Source organism: Leptodactylus fuscus, chromosome 3 (assembly GCF_031893055.1).
Source record: "Leptodactylus fuscus isolate aLepFus1 chromosome 3, aLepFus1.hap2, whole genome shotgun sequence".
Lineage (NCBI taxonomy): Eukaryota > Metazoa > Chordata > Amphibia > Anura > Leptodactylidae > Leptodactylus > Leptodactylus fuscus.
Window position 1 is genome coordinate 65,112,855 of NC_134267.1, and position 18,336 is coordinate 65,131,190.

At 41.6% G+C, this 18,336-nt stretch overlaps 1 protein-coding gene across 1 annotated transcript in view; it reads right to left on the reverse strand.

The window, feature by feature from the left end:
- ACOXL (acyl-CoA oxidase like) overlaps window positions 1-18,336 on the reverse strand; it is a 298,517-nt gene that overhangs the window by 55,768 nt on the left and 224,413 nt on the right. Inside the window, exon 18 of the mRNA XM_075267702.1 lies at window positions 14,950-15,051. Coding sequence (XP_075123803.1) covers window positions 14,950-15,051 — 102 coding nt within the window. The remainder of the gene's footprint in view (window positions 1-14,949; window positions 15,052-18,336) is intronic.

The following is an 18,336-nucleotide window of genomic DNA, read 5'->3' on the forward strand; positions in this document are numbered from 1 at the left end:
GGACACTAGGAGCGGACACTAGATGTGTCCGTGACACCTGTCATTCACTTGAATGGGCATCGGGTGCGTTCTTTTGCACTCCGTGCCCGTCCTTTCCTGTCCGCAAGAGAAGATGTCCGACTTCTCAAGCGGACAGAAAAACCCTGCATGCAGGGTTCCTCTGTCCGCTTGAGAAGTCGGACATCTTCTCTTGCGGACAGGGAAGGACGGGCACGGAGTGCAAAAGAACGCACCCGATGCCCATTCATTTGAATGACAGGTGTCACGGACACATCTAGTGTCCGCTCCTAGTGTCCGTGACAGATTTTGAGCGGACACTAGGAGCGGACACTACATGTCGGACACCCACGGTAGTGTGAACGCTCCCTAAGGATAATTGGAACTCCTCTCTTGCAGCAAGTTTATTGGGATTAAGTACACTTCTCTATTCATACAGAAAGATTTGCAGATATTGTCCATGTTTTTTGTCTTGTATGTTCACTTTAAGTATGCATTATTATACTTTTTGCACTTATGCACATTGTGCACTATTGGTAATATATATAATTTTTCACGTTACTTTGTTTGGCATTGGATTTATGCTTATACATTGTCACATATTCGCTTTCATTTTTATTTCACAATTGTGGCATTTATACTGCTCGTTCATTTGCTCACATTTTTGAATATATTATTCTTTATTTACTTTATGGATGATTTGCACAATATTTTTTCAAAATTTTTTTGTGTTTTTTGCACTTTTTTATGTTTTTGGTGTGATATTTGCAGTAGGTGTTGTGTAAATGGGTTGGGTTTGTATGTACATGATCAGTGTGTGTGTCTGGAGAAGTTATGCTACTTGTGGTTAAATATGCAGTGGAAGAGATGGGATCTTGGTTAATAGAATGCGCACTGTCATTGAATGCTGTCCAGATACAGGTAACTCTGGTGAATGTAGGCAGTGCGCATATGGATATTTTCCTGTGCATGTGCAAGACTTGGGGCTCTTGGTGAGGGGGCTAGATGGAGATAATGACGCCATTATCAACATGCAACTCTACACGCAGGTGATTCCCAATCATTGTGTTGAATTTGCATGCAGGTGATCCTGAGTTACTTTTCTATATATACTCGTGCTGGTGACCGCCACGGTGCAGCCCTGTCTGGGATGCAGGTGGAGGTCACGGTGCTTCTAGGTTGATGTCCATATGTTGATTGGTAAGAGCAGGGGATTGTGGTAGCTATGATAATGGTGTGATATGTTCAACATTTTTTTGTGCAATTGTATGACATCATTATGGTGGGACTGTGGCAGCACATCTTTATTTCACATGTTGGTACTTATGTATGTGTTTATAATGAATATTTATAATAGTGAAGTGATATATTGAGGTTATGAGTCTATAAAAATAGGCTGAACTAGATATTTTTGGAAAATTTGTTGGGGCCACTATGGGATACTATACTTTGTGGAGGGGCCAAAATGGGATATTATACTGTTTGTAGGGGCCACTATGGGACATTATACTGTGTACAGAGGCTGCTTTGAGTCATTATACTGTGTCGAGATGCCGCTATAGATCATTTTACTGTGTAGAGGCCACTAAGGACATTGTGCTGTGTGGAGGGGCTGCTATGGGACATTATACCATGTGGAGGTGCCACTGTGGCTCATTATACTGTGTGGAGGGGCCACTATGAGACATTCTGAATGACTGTTTTTGCAGCAAAAACACACCATGTGAATGCAGCTTTACATCAAAGTTAAAGTCCCAGTGACCTAGGACTGTAGATACAAAGTGTATCACCACCCCGCCACACATGCGACTAGAAGCATTGCGTGGCAGCACTTCTGTGTTATGGTTTGTGATATATGACTAGTTTGCCTACTGGCCGGGCATTGGGGTAGATGACGCCATCATCCACCTTCTTCATAGAGCTCTCTCTCACCTGGAGAAACCAGGGAACACTGTGAGAATAATGTTCTTTGATTTCTCCAGTGCGTTCAACACCATTCAGCCAGGGCTACTGAGGGAGAAGCTGAACCTTGGTGGTGTGGACCACCACTTGTCCAACTGGATCCTAGACTACCTGACAACCCGCCCTCAGTATGTGAGAGCCCAGGACTGTGTGTCTGACACTGTGATCTGTAGTACGGGGGCACCACAAGGTACAGTTCTTGCCCCATTTCTCTTCACACTGTACACTGCTGACTTTAGGCACAACTCATCCAGCTGTTACTTACAGAAGTACTCCGATGACTCTGCTATAGTCGGCCTTATCACTGATGGCGACGATAGGAAATACAGAGACTTAAATCAGGATTTTGTTGAATGGTGCCAGCAGAACCAGCTCAGGATTAATGCTGGGAAGACCAAGGAGATGGTGGTGGACTTTAGTAAACGGAGAGGTGCTCCGACCCCGGTGGAGATCCAGGGGACATGCATTGAGATAGTCAGAACCTATAAGTATCTGTGTGTGCTCCTCAATAATAAACTAGACTGGGCTGATCACCTGGAGGCGCTGCACAGAAAGGGCCACAGCAGACTCTACCTGCTCAGGAGGCTGAGGGCCTTCGGAGTCCAGGGGACACTTCTTAGGGCCTTCTTCAACTCTGTGGTTGCTTCAGCCATATTTTTTGGTGTGGCCTGCTGGGGGAGCAGTATATCAACCAGGGACAGAAATAGACTTGACAGGCTGATCAGAAGGGCCAGCTCGGTCCTGGGGAGCCCCCTGGACCCAGTACAGGTGGTGGGTGACAGAAGGATACTGTCTGTGGTGACCTCCATGCGGGAGAACAAATCCCACCCCATGTATGGGACCCTGATGGGACTTGGCAGCACTGTAAGTGACCGTCTGCTTCACCCCAAGTGTGAGAAGGAGCGCTATCGCAAGTCCTCCCTTCCAACCGCAACCAGGCTGTATAATCTACATCAGACCAAGTGAAGATCACTCCGCACAGAGAACTAATGATTATGAATGTCCTCCTTTCTTCTCTGTTCCTAAGCTGCTATGGACTCCTAGTATATCTTTCTCAGCATATGTGTGTCTACTACTTCTGTAATATTTACTGTGTATTACCATGTATCTGTATTACTATGCAGCTGAAACATACTGAAATTTCCCCACTGTGGGACTATTAAATGATTATCTTATCTTATCTTAGTATAGGGGTTGTCAGCCTTTATTACAATTATTACACAGCACTCCAAGTGCCTCATCTTTGATTTTTTTAATTTAAAGTCATGTACTTGCAAATTATGGGATACATCATGCAATGTCAGTCAGCTGCTTTTAAGGCCAGCAGGGTATAGACTCATGGGACAGGGATGTAATATTACCTCTTTATAGGTGATTGGTGGGGCCCCATCTGCATTATGCAGTTCAGTTCTGGGCACTAGTTAATAGAAAGGATGTCCTAGAGTTGAAAAATGTTCAACAGAGGGCTGTTTAGTCTGAAGAAGACAGATTTAAGAGGAGATAAGAAAAACTTGTATAAATATATAAATGACCCACACAAGAAATAAGAGGAAAAGCTGTCCCACGTAAAATCGTGTTAAAAGATAAGGGGGCACTCTCTCAGTCTGGAGAAAAAAGGTTTAATCTGAAGAGGTGACAAGGCTCCTTCACTGTTTGGACTGTAAGTCTTTGGAATAGCCTACCCCAGGAGCTGGTCACAGAAGTCATAGCTTACAGCTTCAAAAATAGCCAAGATGCCTTTTTACTAGAGATGAGCGAACACTAAAATGTTCGAGGTTCGAAATTCGATTCGAACAGCCGCTCACTGTTCGAGTGTTCGAATGGGTTTCGAACACCATTATAGTCTATGGGGAACATATACTTGTTAAGGGGGAAACCCAAATTCGTGTCTGGAGGGTCACCAAGTCCACTATGACACCCCAGGAAATGATACCAACACCCTGGAATGACACTGGGACAGCAGGGGAAGCATGTCTGGGGGCATAAAAGTCACTTTATTTCATGGAAATCCCTGTCAGTTTGAGATTTTCGCAAGCTAACTTTTCCCCATAGAAATGCATTGGCCAGTGCTGATTGGCCAGAGTACGGAACTCGACCAATCAGCGCTGGCTCTGCTGGAGGAGGCGGAGTCTAAGATCGCTCCACACCAGTCTCCATTCAGGTCCGACCTTAGACTCCGCCTCCTCCAGCAGAGCCAGCGCTGATTGGCCGAAGGCTGGCCAATGCATTCCTATGCGAATGCAGAGACTTAGCAGTGCTGAGCCAGTTCTGCACACTCGGCACTGCTACATCAGATGTAGCAATCTGATGTAGCAGAGCCGAGGGTGCACTAGAACCCCTGTGCAAACTCAGTTCACGCTAATAGAATGCATTGGCCAGCGCTGATTGGCCAATGCATTCTATTAGCCCGATGAAGTAGAGCTGAATGTGTGTGCTTAGCTTAGCACACACATTCAGCTCTACTTCATCGGGCTAATAGAATGCATTGGCCAGCGCTGATTGGCCAGAGTACGGAACTCGACCAATCAGCGCTGGCTCTGCTGGAGGAGGCGGAGTCTAAGATCGCTCCACACCAGTCTCCATTCAGGTCCGACCTTAGACTCCGCCTCCTCCAGCAGAGCCAGCGCTGATTGGCCGAATTCCGTACTCTGGCCAATCAGTGCTGGCCAATGCATTCTATTGGCGTGATGAAGCAGTGCTGAATGTGTGTGTTTAGCTCAACTACACCGGTGGAGTAGTTGAGCTAAGCACACAGATTCAGCTCTGCTTCAATCAGCGCTGGCCAATGCATTCTATTAGCTTGATGAAGCAGAGTGTGCACAAGGGTTCAAGCGCACCCTCGGCTCTGATGTAGCAGAGCCGAGGGTGCGCTTGAACCCTTGTGCACCCTCGGCTCTGCTACATCAGAGCCGAGGGTGCGCTTGAACCCTTGTGCACCCTCGGCTCTGCTACATCAGAGCCGAGGGTGCGCTTGAACCCTTGTGCACACTCTGCTTCATCAAGCTAATAGAATGCATTGGCCAGCGCTGATTGAAGCAGAGCTGAATCTGTGTGCTTAGCTCAACTACTCCACCGGTGTAGTTGAGCTAAACACACACATTCAGCACTGCTTCATCACGCCAATAGAATGCATTGGCCAGCACTGATTGGCCAGAGTACGGAATTTGGCCAATCAGCGCTGGCCAATGCATCCCTATGGGAAAAAGTTTATCTCACAAAAATCACAATTACACACTCGATAGAGCCCCAAAAAGTTATTTTTAATAACATTCCCCCCTAAATAAAGGTTATCCCTAGCTATCCCTGCCTGTACAGCTATCCCTGTCTCATAGTCACAAAGTTCACATTCTCATATGACCCGGATTTGAAATCCACTATTCGTCTAAAATGGAGGTCACCTGATTTCGGCAGCCAATGACTTTTTCCAATTTTTTTCAATGCCCCCGGTGTCGTAGTTCCTGTCCCACCTCCCCTGCACTGTTATTGGTGCAAAAAAGGCGCCAGGGAAGGTGGGAGGGGAATTGAATTTTGGCGCACTTTACCACGCGGTGTTCGATTCGATTCGAACATGGCGAACACCCTGATATCCGATCGAACATGTGTTCGATAGAACACTGTTCGCTCATCTCTACTTTTTACAGCAAAATAGCATTAATGCTTATGGAAACGTATAGAATGTCATGCCCTTTACCATCTCCTGGTTGAACTTGATGGACATAGGTCTTCTTTCAACTATACTAACAAAGTAACTATCTAACTTGTAGTTTTATCCAGGCAGGGTATCTATAACCAAAGACAATCACAGTACTAGAGATGATACAAATATGGCTGCCATATAAAAAGGTGTGCACTAAATAAAGGTCACTCAGTAAAGTCACACTAAAGCCATCATCTAAGTCCTGAGTTGCCTACATAGCACGTATTAGATATCAAAGTGGACTGATAATACAAATCTGTCCTGTTTTTTTTCACAAGTACTTCTACCAGGGTGGTGCCTGTAGGCTGCGTGCAAGTCATCCTGTGAAGTGCTAAGCCAGACCACAAGTTCACAGGCAGCGCACTACTGATGTAACGGCCATGCCAAGTGATGAGAAGACAGGATGTCTGAGCTAACTGGTAAGTTCAAAGGCAGAATTTCTAGGACACAATTGTTCTTTTTTTTTCATTAAATACATCACATTAGTCATCAAGTAAATCATATTTTTATGTTGACTTTTGCTGTACAAAATGAATACATGTATTAACTCCAGTTATTTATATTTCCTATAGGTCATTCTCACATTTATAGCAATGGCTGCAAGCTGTACAGTACAGTGCATTTTACATCATACAAGGAGTAATATGACAGCAATAGTAAATGTAATATTTACTGGCCCATGGCAGAAAGCAGGAGTACGCAGTGCCCTTTCTTTTGTATGTGAATTAGTTACTAGTTCTCATCTTCCTCTTCAATAATGATCTTTGCTATCACTGCAGGGAAGTAACAGGAAGCGCAATGTGAAACATCTTGTTCAATTTTCTCTTAGAAAGCCCAAGGAGGTGAGTGATTCACTGAACACTGCATATGAGTAAACCCTTTACCACTCTAGACCACCTGGGACAATATATTAAACTCTTCCTTACCTTAGACCACCAGGAACGTTCTCATCAACCCTTTCTCTGCTGGTGACCATCAGGGATGATTACATTAACCCCTTGACTCCTTACACAATCTGGGATACCCACATTAGCCCTTCTGTAGACCATCAGGAATTTTGCTATTTCCGACTGCAATGCACTAGAGAAACAAGGATGTTGGCATTACTCCTCCTAGGACACTCCACCCAAGAAACTGGGATTGACTCTATAAACATGCTAGACCGCTAAGTCTTGGTATTTCTCTTTCAATATCCTTCACCCCAAGGATAGGTAGTAAGGTCTTTGTGTGAGGCTATGCCATAAAGATACACCCACATCTATATCTATCACAATGGCAAAAGCACTGCAGAACGGGTGCAAGTGAAAATACCTACCCAAACAGTAACAGCTGGCAGAAATTAACAAAATCTAATGCATGCATTTTCTGTTTGGTGAAAAGTAAATGATATTTCAATAGATCGAGTAAAGCAAGTGGCATCAGACATTCCTAGTGGCCCTTACCTTGAAGAAAAAAATAAGAACACGAACTATAATGTTGTCCAGCCCAAGAAAATTCTGCCACACATTTGGGATCTAAGTATCCTTCATAAGTATTGGATTGCCAAACTTGGTGGGTCCACAGCCCAGATCCCTGTATCTACAACTAGCTTAACATTTGCTGGCTATAGCTGGATGTATTTTAAAGGGAGTCTGTGACCAAGGTGGAGCATGTTATACCAGCACCGCAGTTAGACAGATCAGGTCAGGCTCATCTGATTGTATCACTTTTTTTTCAAATAAAAATCTGTCTCCATCTTGCAGTTTAGAATAACAGAACCGCATGAATAAATGAAAAATAAGTAATATCTAAGTTTGCACAAACATAAAAGGTTTAGTACACAACTCCACTATAAAGTACATCAGTTTGACCATCTGTCCTCTCCAAAGGGCCATGTCAAAGGGACAGGCTGATGTAATGAATACTAGGTGCAGCCCAACAGTGGTGGTGTATGCATGGGATCATCTGCAAGATAGGCCATTAATGTGTCAGGGTATGAACTGAAAGACCCCAGGACTACAAATGTTCACTTCAAAAAGTGCCATAACACATTCATAACCCATATGTACTTTTATACCTAATTGCAACCTATTATTACCTAATGCAACCCTTTTTACTGGTCAGTGTGAGTCCTAGGTCTCAGACACACAATGTGTTTATGACAACTGAACAGTGACATTTTATATATGGAAATACTCATTTTAAAGAGATCTAGATAAAAATCTCATTCTCAATTACACCTCATGCATGTGGCATGGACAATGTATGGTGGCAAAATCCCATGTGGTTCTTACCTTTAGGACTGTGTACAGGTACTGTGTGTGTAAAACCATTTCCCTTAAAACAGTAAATACAGTAAGGTTTTGTGCACTTCTATGAGGACCCTATTCCAAGATCATACAACATGGAACCATTATGAGGATTAAATTGCAATGGCTGTGAGTTCAGTAGGAGCAGCCTACACTGACACTGCATGTACCCAAAAATCTAAAAATAATGTCTTTCGTCTTAGTATGTGACATGCCACCTTATTCTTAAAAGGGTTATCCAGGAAACCAGGTTGCTTTCTTTCAGTGATATAAAAAACAAAAAACTTGCGAGTCTTCAGTAGTTGATACCTTTTTTAATGGCTAACTCATAATGATGACAGAATATAACGTTTCGAAGCTCTCGGCTTCTTCTTCAGATATATTCTGTCATCATTATAAGTTAGACATTAAAAAAGGTATCACCTACTGAAGACTCGCAAGTTTTTTGTCTTTCATACCCACTGGCACACCCACACAGTACAAAAACAAACATTTTCCTTCTTTCAGTAAGTGCTCCATTTCCTTTCCTCAGGCAGTGACATAATGTCTGTTGGTCTCATGACCATGCTGAACCCAGTCCCATTGAATTGAATGGGACTGAGCTGCAGTATGGCCATGTAACCTACAGAAATGATGTTGCTTTCAGAATGAAGTTCTCTAGTGCTGGATAACCCCTTTAATTCTGAGAAAACCATCACAGCACCAACACCTCCAGAAAATGCTCATAAATCAGACTTCAGCAAAAGACTTAAAATAGAATTCAAAGAATTTCTCTTCTTTGTGACTCAGTGCTTTTGATAAATCTTGATGCTTTTTCAGGTTGGAAACTTAAGGACATAGCTCAAAGAAAATAAATGTTGTCTCCATTAATATAAATCCTCCTTCTGCATCAAACATTTGTAGCCATGAAGATGAAAGTCTTTAGGGCCCTGAAATGTTTGACACCACCAACCGAGCTGTCTTTGCTCCAACAGCTTTTATCCCAACAAGTAGCTGTTAAGAATTGTAGAGCTTTGTGTACATGACCTCATGAGAGCAAGTGCATTCATCTGCATACAAATCTGCTGACCTTTGTGACATACATAATAAATGCTCTATGCTTACAATGTCAGAAGAGTTTTGCTATACCAATGACTGGCTAACATGTTCTACTTTTAGAATTTGTCTGTGAGAGATACTTTTGTGAGGATCAGCAGGACGTCCATGACTCGGCTTATAGAGTGTTTATTCATATGAGCAGTGAAAACAAAAAGGGGAATTTGAGAAACTGCAATCTCCTTAGATCCAATACATACATTGGCTAAAACTCTTAAGCACTTAAAGTGGTTGTCTGACAAAACCCTTCAGAGACCCCCAATTGAGGAAAAAAAAAAATCATTTGGTCAACCTCAGTAATACCGGGCAATAGGCAATGCAGAGGCAAAAAATGATGAAGAGTTCCATTTTAAGGCCACTGATATTGTTTATTTAAAAAAAAAAAAAAAAGTCACCTAATATGTCCACAGCTGTGAATCAGACACGGCCAAGGCTTTTGACAGTATAGCTGTACTTTTTATAATGTTGCAAAGGTTGGGGTTCAGGCAAGGCTTTACAGTTCAGATACAAGTACTGTTGAGTTCCTTTTATACATGTATTAGAATTTTCCCTAATTTAGGGGCACGAGAGGGGTGTCCACTGTTATTACTCCTTTTTGTGCTGGCGCTGGAGCCCCTTACAGCAGCACTCCGGTTATTCCCCCAAGAGGAGTACTTCCGTATGCACTTTACATGAAAAAGTAGACCTAGTCACTGCTGCTGTCTCTATGGGTCTATCAACTTGTCAAAATTGGTTGTTCTTCTCTACTGTATGGGAGGGGCCTACTCAAGAAGTATATGGTCTCACAGTAATGCAGTTCTCTAAATGTTTAGGGGTCCAGATATCCACATAGGTAGAGCATTACGAATTCCAGAGTATGCAGTCTTTTCTGCTAAGGTAAGGGACTGGTGTGAGTTATAACCTACAGTTGTTGGGTGCATTAAATTAATAACTATTATCTTTTTACCACAAGTGTAATAATGCCTCTATATGGGTCCCTCTTAACCCTTTCACTGCCAAGGACGTGGCTCTACGTCCTCCCAGGGTGTCGTTTGTCTAACCAAGGACGTAGCTGCTACGTCCTTACTTCTAATGCCCATATCTCTGGTCTTGTTTGGGCTATGAAGGTAATTTTAGATTCATTTTAAAGATGAGAATCTCATCTTTAAAATGATACCAAGTTCTTCACGTTAACCCTTACTGTGCCAAAGTGATTCACTGTTGAAAACGCTATTGGGGATTGAGATCTCATTGAAAATCTCAATTCCCGACAGCGTTTTTAACAGCAATTTGCTAAAAATCTGTAAGGACTATTATGAAGATCTTGGTATCAATTTTAAGATGAGATACTCCTCTTTAAAATGAATCTAAAATTATCTTCATAGGCCAAACGAGTCCTGAGATACAGGACTAAAGTCCCCCCCCTCCTTTCTTGGGAAGCATTAGTGAAACAGGAAGGGGGGGGGAGCAGCTGCAGTGTGCACACAGATACAGCGAAGAATTTTCTCTGTCCTTGTGCACAACCTGTATGTGACCCTAGGAGGGGGGAAGGAAGGGATTCAATCCCTATTTCCTGTCAATCAGAGAGCATACTGTACTTTTGCTGTCTGATTGTCACATACAGGTGTAATATAATTCCCCCCTGAGCTTTACTAGTGGGGTACTCTTTTGTTATACCCCCTGAACATAACCAGGAAGTTTATTGGCGCTGTGACCCAGACATTTACCATTGTCCAGGTCGCAGCACCCCAAAAAAAGCACCAAACACTTACACAACATATACACAAGTCATGAATAAATACCTTAGCTTTCTAGAGTAAAATACGCCTCTAGCGATATCCATTACACACTAAAATAGTAGTAATAATGATTATCACTAGAGATGAACGTATATATTGCTAAAATTTTTATAGAGGGATGGAAAATAATATTTTTATGTAAAGTCCTATTTAATTTGCATGCACCAAATGGGTTGGCGCATTTCCGCGTTTCTTTAACACCCGCAACTGTAAATATATACATGTGTGGTATGTATGAACTCCTCACATCTTGCAGTTTTTTGGAAAGTACATTTTGTTTGCAGGCAGTGATTGCTTGAGTCGCACTTTAGTGGCAAATTTGAATTTTTGTGCAATTTTTGCTAGCAATCTCTGTTTGCTGCAACATTGCATGAAGGTGGTTGTATATATGAAACATTAAGGGTGAATTCACACTACATAAACGCCAGCTTATTCTGAACGTAAAACACGTTCAGAATCAGCGGCGTATAAAGCAGTTCCCATTCATTTCTATGGGAGCCGGCATACGAGCGCTCTCCATAGAAATGAATGGGCTGCTTTTTTCACTACAAGCACTCCCATTGAAGTGAATGGGGAGTGCTTGCGTGTACGGCTCTGAAGGAGCAGAGCTAGCCGTACACGTGAGCGCTTCCTATTCACTTCAATGGGAGTGCTCGTAGTGAAAAAAGCAGCCCATTCATTTCTATGGGGAGCGCTCGTATGCCGGCTCCCATAGAAATGAATGGGAACTGCTTTATATGCCGCTGATTCTGAATGTGTTTTACGTTCAGAATAAGCTGGTGTTTACGTAGTGTAAATACACCCTAAGTTGTGTTTTTATATACAGTATGCTGTGTAATCTAAAAAAGTTAGATTTTGGTATCGCAGTCACAGTTTGCTAGGTGCAGCATAGCTTTTTAACATATTAGTGAATAACAGCAAAATCCTGCCTGTCTTCTATATTAGTGTATTTGGGAGTCCGAGCTCTTGTTGTAGTTGATGTTTGCGGTACATATAGTATATATACACATTGTATACACCATAAGCTATTATTTTAAATCTTTTTTGTATATGAATGCGAGATTGAACATGAGTTTTAGGAGCAAATATGTGTTTTAGTGCATTTTTTCAAAAAATGTTTTGTGTTTGTCACAAAGTTGCATGAAGGTGGATGTGGCTATTGATGAGACATTTGTAATTTTCAGGTTGTCTACTTTCAAAAAATATATAGGGTTTAGGGGTTCACTTGCTTTTCATGGTGTGTAATCCCTACATTTTATAGGATGATACTTTTTTAACATTTCCAGCTTCAAAGCAGATTTTTGTTCCTTCTAGTTCTAGCGTTTTTCTGAAGACACGAGCATGCGGGTGTAGGCCATAGTGATATGAATGAACTCTGCACATGCTGAACTCTTATTTTTAAGAGGTTTTGTGCATATAATTTATCGTTTGGTTTCCACTTTTAACAACTAATATACATTTATTTGCATTTTTTTCATAAAACATTCACTTTAAATCAAAATTACATGAAGGTGCCTGTTCGTATACAGTACCAAGTGGCATTGAGACAATGCTGCAGGTGTCTACTTTAAGAAAATATATAGGTATGGGGGGTGGGGGTGCTTTTTTAATGTTGCAATTTATCTTTGATTTATCCATCTCAAAACTGTGAAAATTGCTCTGGCTACTGGAAGTGCAAAATTTCCAGAGACCCTTGGCAGTGAAAGGGTTAAACTATTTACTAAGGTCAATAGACTTTTTAAAGGTTTGATTAGGAAACATGGTATATCACACATTAGTCTTAAGCAGTTGCAGATGAGGGAGCTCTAGTCCTCTCCAACCCATTTAAGGGGATGAGGTGATATTGATATTACTATAAACATATACTTAGAGAACTGGACTTTCTTCATGTATGGAAGGTGGGTACTTTCCAGAAATATAAAGGGGATCCTTATGCTAATGATTATTAACAAAGTTTTATAGAAATATATATAATTGTGGTAAAAAAAAACTTGGCACTTTTTAAAGATGGTGAGGAAAATTGAACTCACTCCTATTTGGACAAACAATATGTATCCAGAATTCAATAAAATACCTAATATTGAACAAACATGATACACTTGTGTGATAAAGAATCAGAAGCTCTTAAGCCATTTGATCAGTTGCACAGCGACTTGGTGTTTTTATCGATATGTGCAGACCTGACATGCTCTCCAGACACGTTCTCTAGACACAGTGAGTGTCCACTCCTTTCCAGAAGCTCTCTCAGTACTATATTTGAATTGGTTGCCCAGACAGGAGATAATAGTCTCTATTACAGTTGCCTGCCTAGTGCACATTTGAAGTGGTACCGCCAACAGCTCCAATCAAAATGGATGGTGGACATTGGTAATATTACTGTGGCAAGTTGAAGAGAACGGTCCATGGGTGTAAGTTAATGAGGCTCATAGACTAACATACTTCCTTCATAGAGTATATTTATCCTCTTCCAGACGCTTTAACATGGATACCAGACCAAAGATATTGGGCTAAAATAGTAAAGCTCATAAAGTAACATTTGATGTGTATTCATATCTGTGACGGAGAGCCACGAGCTGGCAATACTTTATCTCTTCTACCAAGCTATGAAACTGATAGCTTTTAATTGGAAATCCCCTAATCCCTCCTATTACTGTGGAATTCATTGTGAGACTTCATTTACTCCTTAGATTCTAATTTGAGTATCAAAAAAGCTTGAAGATTTGGGCCCAATAATCCTGGATTAGCACAATTGACTTTGACCAAAGGCCACATTCTCGGCTGCCTGACTAGCTAGTGTCCCTATGGACATGACACTCCAGCTTGTGGCTCTCCCATATCTTTTCCTTTCATATGTTTATATATGTCTATGTATGGTAATTTGTACATGAACTCACTGTGGGCCGTGCTGAAACTAAATGGAAAAGTTGAATCTTGCATCTCCCTTCTACATTTATGGATGGACTACTCATTTTACTGCATGTCAGGCCTTGCACTTGCTTCACTCATTATACAGGTGGACTTTTACACCATAGGGGGTGGAGGGAATAGGTTATAGATTGTGTGGGTTGTTTATTTTATTTTTTTCTGCCTTGTTTATTGTAAAATTGCTAAACTGAAATAAAAAATACTGCATTAAAAAAGATAGAAAAAGTATATTTTGGTTATTATAAATTTCCGATATCTCAACTTTATGGCTGACTTTAGCAATTCCAAAACTAATCCTATATGTCTACCATCTTCAGCTAGAAATCAGCCAAAAAGCTAAACCTACAACTAAATATAATGAGATGCATTACTGTACCCAGCCCTAAATATGATGACAGTAGATCATACGATTGTCACAGTAACATGGCGTTATGGACATGGTATTACAACATATATCTATGCTGGTCAACCCATCATAATGAGGGATATAAAATTATTCTGTTGGCTCCATCAAAAAACAACACATTGCACTCAGCAAGGGATGGCACAAGTGGTAGGTACATGTGCAACTTTTCTTTTGTCTGACATTTTCCCCATGTATTCTATTCAGCCAAAAACAAGTGTGAACTTCAGCAAAAGAAATTTAAAAAAAATATTTCAAAACAAATTTGGTATGAATTCATAGTTTTGACTAAACAGATATGGCGCCTGGGTTTTGGAGGTAAGAACAATGCCACAGTGCGCCATATCCAAGGAGAATACAGAGGATCCTTTCCGTTCTTTATAATGGAGCAGAACTGAGTAGAATTTTCCTTTAGCTGGGGGCCATACATCAGGCATATAATGTACAGCCCTGGCCTACAAGTTGGGAGTCACTGTAGTTTACAGTATCACGTCTGTCTGTGCCCATGAATAACTGATGATGGTAGTGAAATATATTGACCCAACCATTCCGCATGCTATTCTTCACACATTACCCATTACCAACATAGAAATACATAATTCACTGATATATATATTTTTTGTTGCTTTTTTGTATATTTAATAAGGTTTATTTATTGCAAAAAATCTTTGACTTTTTTTTTTTTTTACCTTCTTCATATTCATTTGTATTTAAAAGCTTCTTATGACCATATACAATACATACATAACACTATTTTGAAATGCAGAAAACTGACAACTAAAATGATTCTTCAGATGTTCTTACCTGGTCTCTGATTTGGTTACTTATTGCTGGCGTCAGGTATTTATGTTCGAGGTACCAGGCTCTTTCATTGTATATCAGCTTTGTTCCATAAAGCAGGCAAAACTGAAAAAAAGAGAGTTTTTTAAGTAAATCAGCAAGTGGTATTCGTGTTTCCAATCTGCTCTTCCACCTATATGCAAATATAAATCTATGTGCTAATGATGACACCTATACAGGGCTGCTACAAAGTGAGATAACTGTAAAGGTCTTAAGCTTTCCTTTTTGTTACTGTTTATTAGGAAGTTCACTGCATTTATAAGTAGAAAACAACATGGCAGTAAGCAGACATACGTTTTGCTTCTTATCCTTAAAATAAGCAATAATACATAATCACACAATGTCGGATTACAGTAGAGTGATTCACTTCCTTTTATTTGTTCTCAGCCTGGCAGCAGCTGAAATAAGTATTTGCACAAAGAAATGGCATAGCACTTGAAAGTATGTGGAATTTGGGAGAGGGAGGTAAAGCAGAGCAAATCTGCAGATTGGTAAGCAGTGATCAGGTAGCTACGAACTATTGCTTATTAATCATATCCGTATATATCACAAACATACCTACAGTCTTATGAAAAAGTTTAGGCACCCCTATTAATCTTAATCATTTTTAATTCTAAATATTTTGGTGTTTGCAGCAGCCATTTCAGTTTGATATATCTAATAACTGATGGACACAGTAATATTTCAGGATTGAAATGAGGTTTATTGTACTAACAGAAAATGTGTAATATGCATTAAACCAAAATTTGACCGATGCAAAGTATGGGCACCTCAACAGAAAAGTGACATTAATATTTAGTAGATCCTCCTTTTGCAAAGATAACAGCCTCTAGTCGCTTCCTGGAGCTTTATAATCAGTTCCTGGATGAAGGGATTTTGGACCATTCCTCTTTACAAAACAATTCAAGTTCAGTTAAGTTTGATGGTCGCCGAGCATGGACAGCCCGCTCTCAAATCATCCCACAGCAAACACAAATCTTGATTGTCTTCTATGGTAGAGTGTAGCGGGCATGCTCTGTTACTAATGCTGAGGTAACCACGTTGGCAGGGGTTATGATTATGAACAAGCCACACCTTTCTCATCATAGAAGTGTAAAATCAATTTGTAAACCAAAGAGTTCAAAGTAGTGAACTCTTAACACTTGGGTTCCAAACATCTTTAATACAGGTCATCAATATGTATGAGAACAGTCAAGACCCAACTACTGGCACAACCACCAGTCAACTAGTCACTGCACAGTGTATAGGTCCGGAAGTAAAAGGGGGAAAACCTGCCATAGTGTGGTACAACCACAGCACACTGTATGGAGCTGTCTGCCTCCGGCTCCTTACACTGTGCTCTAAGCAGCTGATCACTGGGGTTGCCATGTGTTGGACCTATTTATATTATCTCTTAGACAAATACTTTCAATATGCAAATTCTATTGTTAAAGAGTTTATTCACCAGTTTAATCCAGAAAAATCTCTAGTACAACAGGTATAACAGGTATATTTTCACTAACACTTAAGAATTGTATCATTTACTATTCGTCTATGTTGATACTGTGATTTTTTTCTCAATGACTAATGAAGTATCTCTCTGTTCAGCCGAGGCGGTGAACACTCTACCATGGCTATTCTTATTATAACAAATGCAGCAATAGAAAATAAAACCACAACATAAGTAGCAAAACAATCATGGTATGGCTGTGGATTATAGATTTCGCTCCACACACCCAGATAATGATTTCCACATGACCATCAAGCTATGACATATCAGAAAGAAAAAGTATTGGTTGATCATAGGTTTCTGGTAATGCATAAGAAAAGAAAGCAGAGGGTATGGGAAGGTAACACCGAGTACAGAAAAGAAGTGGCACAGGATGTGCATTGCTGTAACTAATATTCATAAAGGACATCAAGTTTTTAGGATACTTTCTAAAGGGATTCTATCATTAAAATTAATTTTTTTTCTTGATCACACGTAGGAATAGCCTTAAGAAAGGCTGCTATTCTTCTCCTACCTTTAGATGTCTTCTCCGCGCCACCATTCGGTAGAAATCCCGTTTTTTGTTTGTATGCAAATGAGTTCTCTCACAACACTGGGGACGTCCCCAATGCTGTGAAAGAAATCTCCAGCACCGCCTCCAACTTCTTCAGGAACGGCCTCTCTGCGCATCTTCTTCTGGAGCTGGGTTCAAACTTCTATGCATGCGCAGTCGGCTCTGTCGTCAGGCCTCGGGCAGAGAGAACTGCTGATGCCCGCCTGGGGTAAGCGGCCTTTTTCTTGTGGCCGCTTACACAGTAAGCTGGGGGAAGCGGCCACAAAAAAATGGCCGCATGCAATTACAGTCGGCTCTGTCCAAGTCCCAATGGCAGAGCCGACTGCGCATGCATAGAAGTTTGAATCCATCTCTGGAAGAAGACTTACAGAGAGGCCGTTCCTGAAGAAGATGCAGGGGACGCTGGAGATTTCGATCGCAGCATTGGGGACGCCCTCGGTGCTGTTTGAGTGCTGGGGACCGCCCTCTGTGCTGCGAGAGAACTCATTTGCATACATACGAAAAAATGGGATTTCTACCAAACGGCGGCGCAGAGAAGACATCTAAAGGTAAGAGAAGAATAGCCTTTCTTAAGGCTATTCCTACGTGTGATCAAGAGAAAAAAAAATGTGATTTTAATGATAGAATCCCTTTAAGCAGGGGCAACACAGTGGCAGCGCTGGAGTCCCTTTAAGCATTGCTATGGCATGCAACACATTGTTGCATTGCTATTTGTTGTGAGACCACTATCTGGTCCCATTGTTGACATTTATTGCCAGTATATGGTACTGCATATCTGAATAACGCTGTATGGCCGCACTATAATCCTGAAAGTTTGTGTGTTTGGATGTGTGTTTGGATGTTTGTTCCGCTATCACGCAGCAACGGGCAAACCGATGTGACTGAAATTTCGCACATACCTAGAATGGCACCCGGAAAAGAAGATCGGTGCCTCACCATCACCTTATATTGCCCAGTTTGCAGACTGCGAGCACCGAATTCACGGTCCGTGTGGGCTGAAGGACCTGATCTGATGTCACCACGTCAGGTGTGGGGCTCCGATTGGACCATGCAACTGTGGGGGCGGCGCTATAGACCCACAACCCGGCCGCACATTCACAGGAAAAAAAATGGCGGCATTCATGTCGGGAGGCGCACATGCCGGCAGCACTGGAGGCCTACGCGTGACCTGATGCAGTGAGTCTACCCAGGGATCTGAAGGGGTAGAGGGAACTGCCAGCACCATACACCCCTGTAACCGGGGAGCACGGGGTGGGGTGGGGTGAGGCCGGGGTCACAGGTTCGGGTAGAGAGGGAGTGGGTAGAGAGG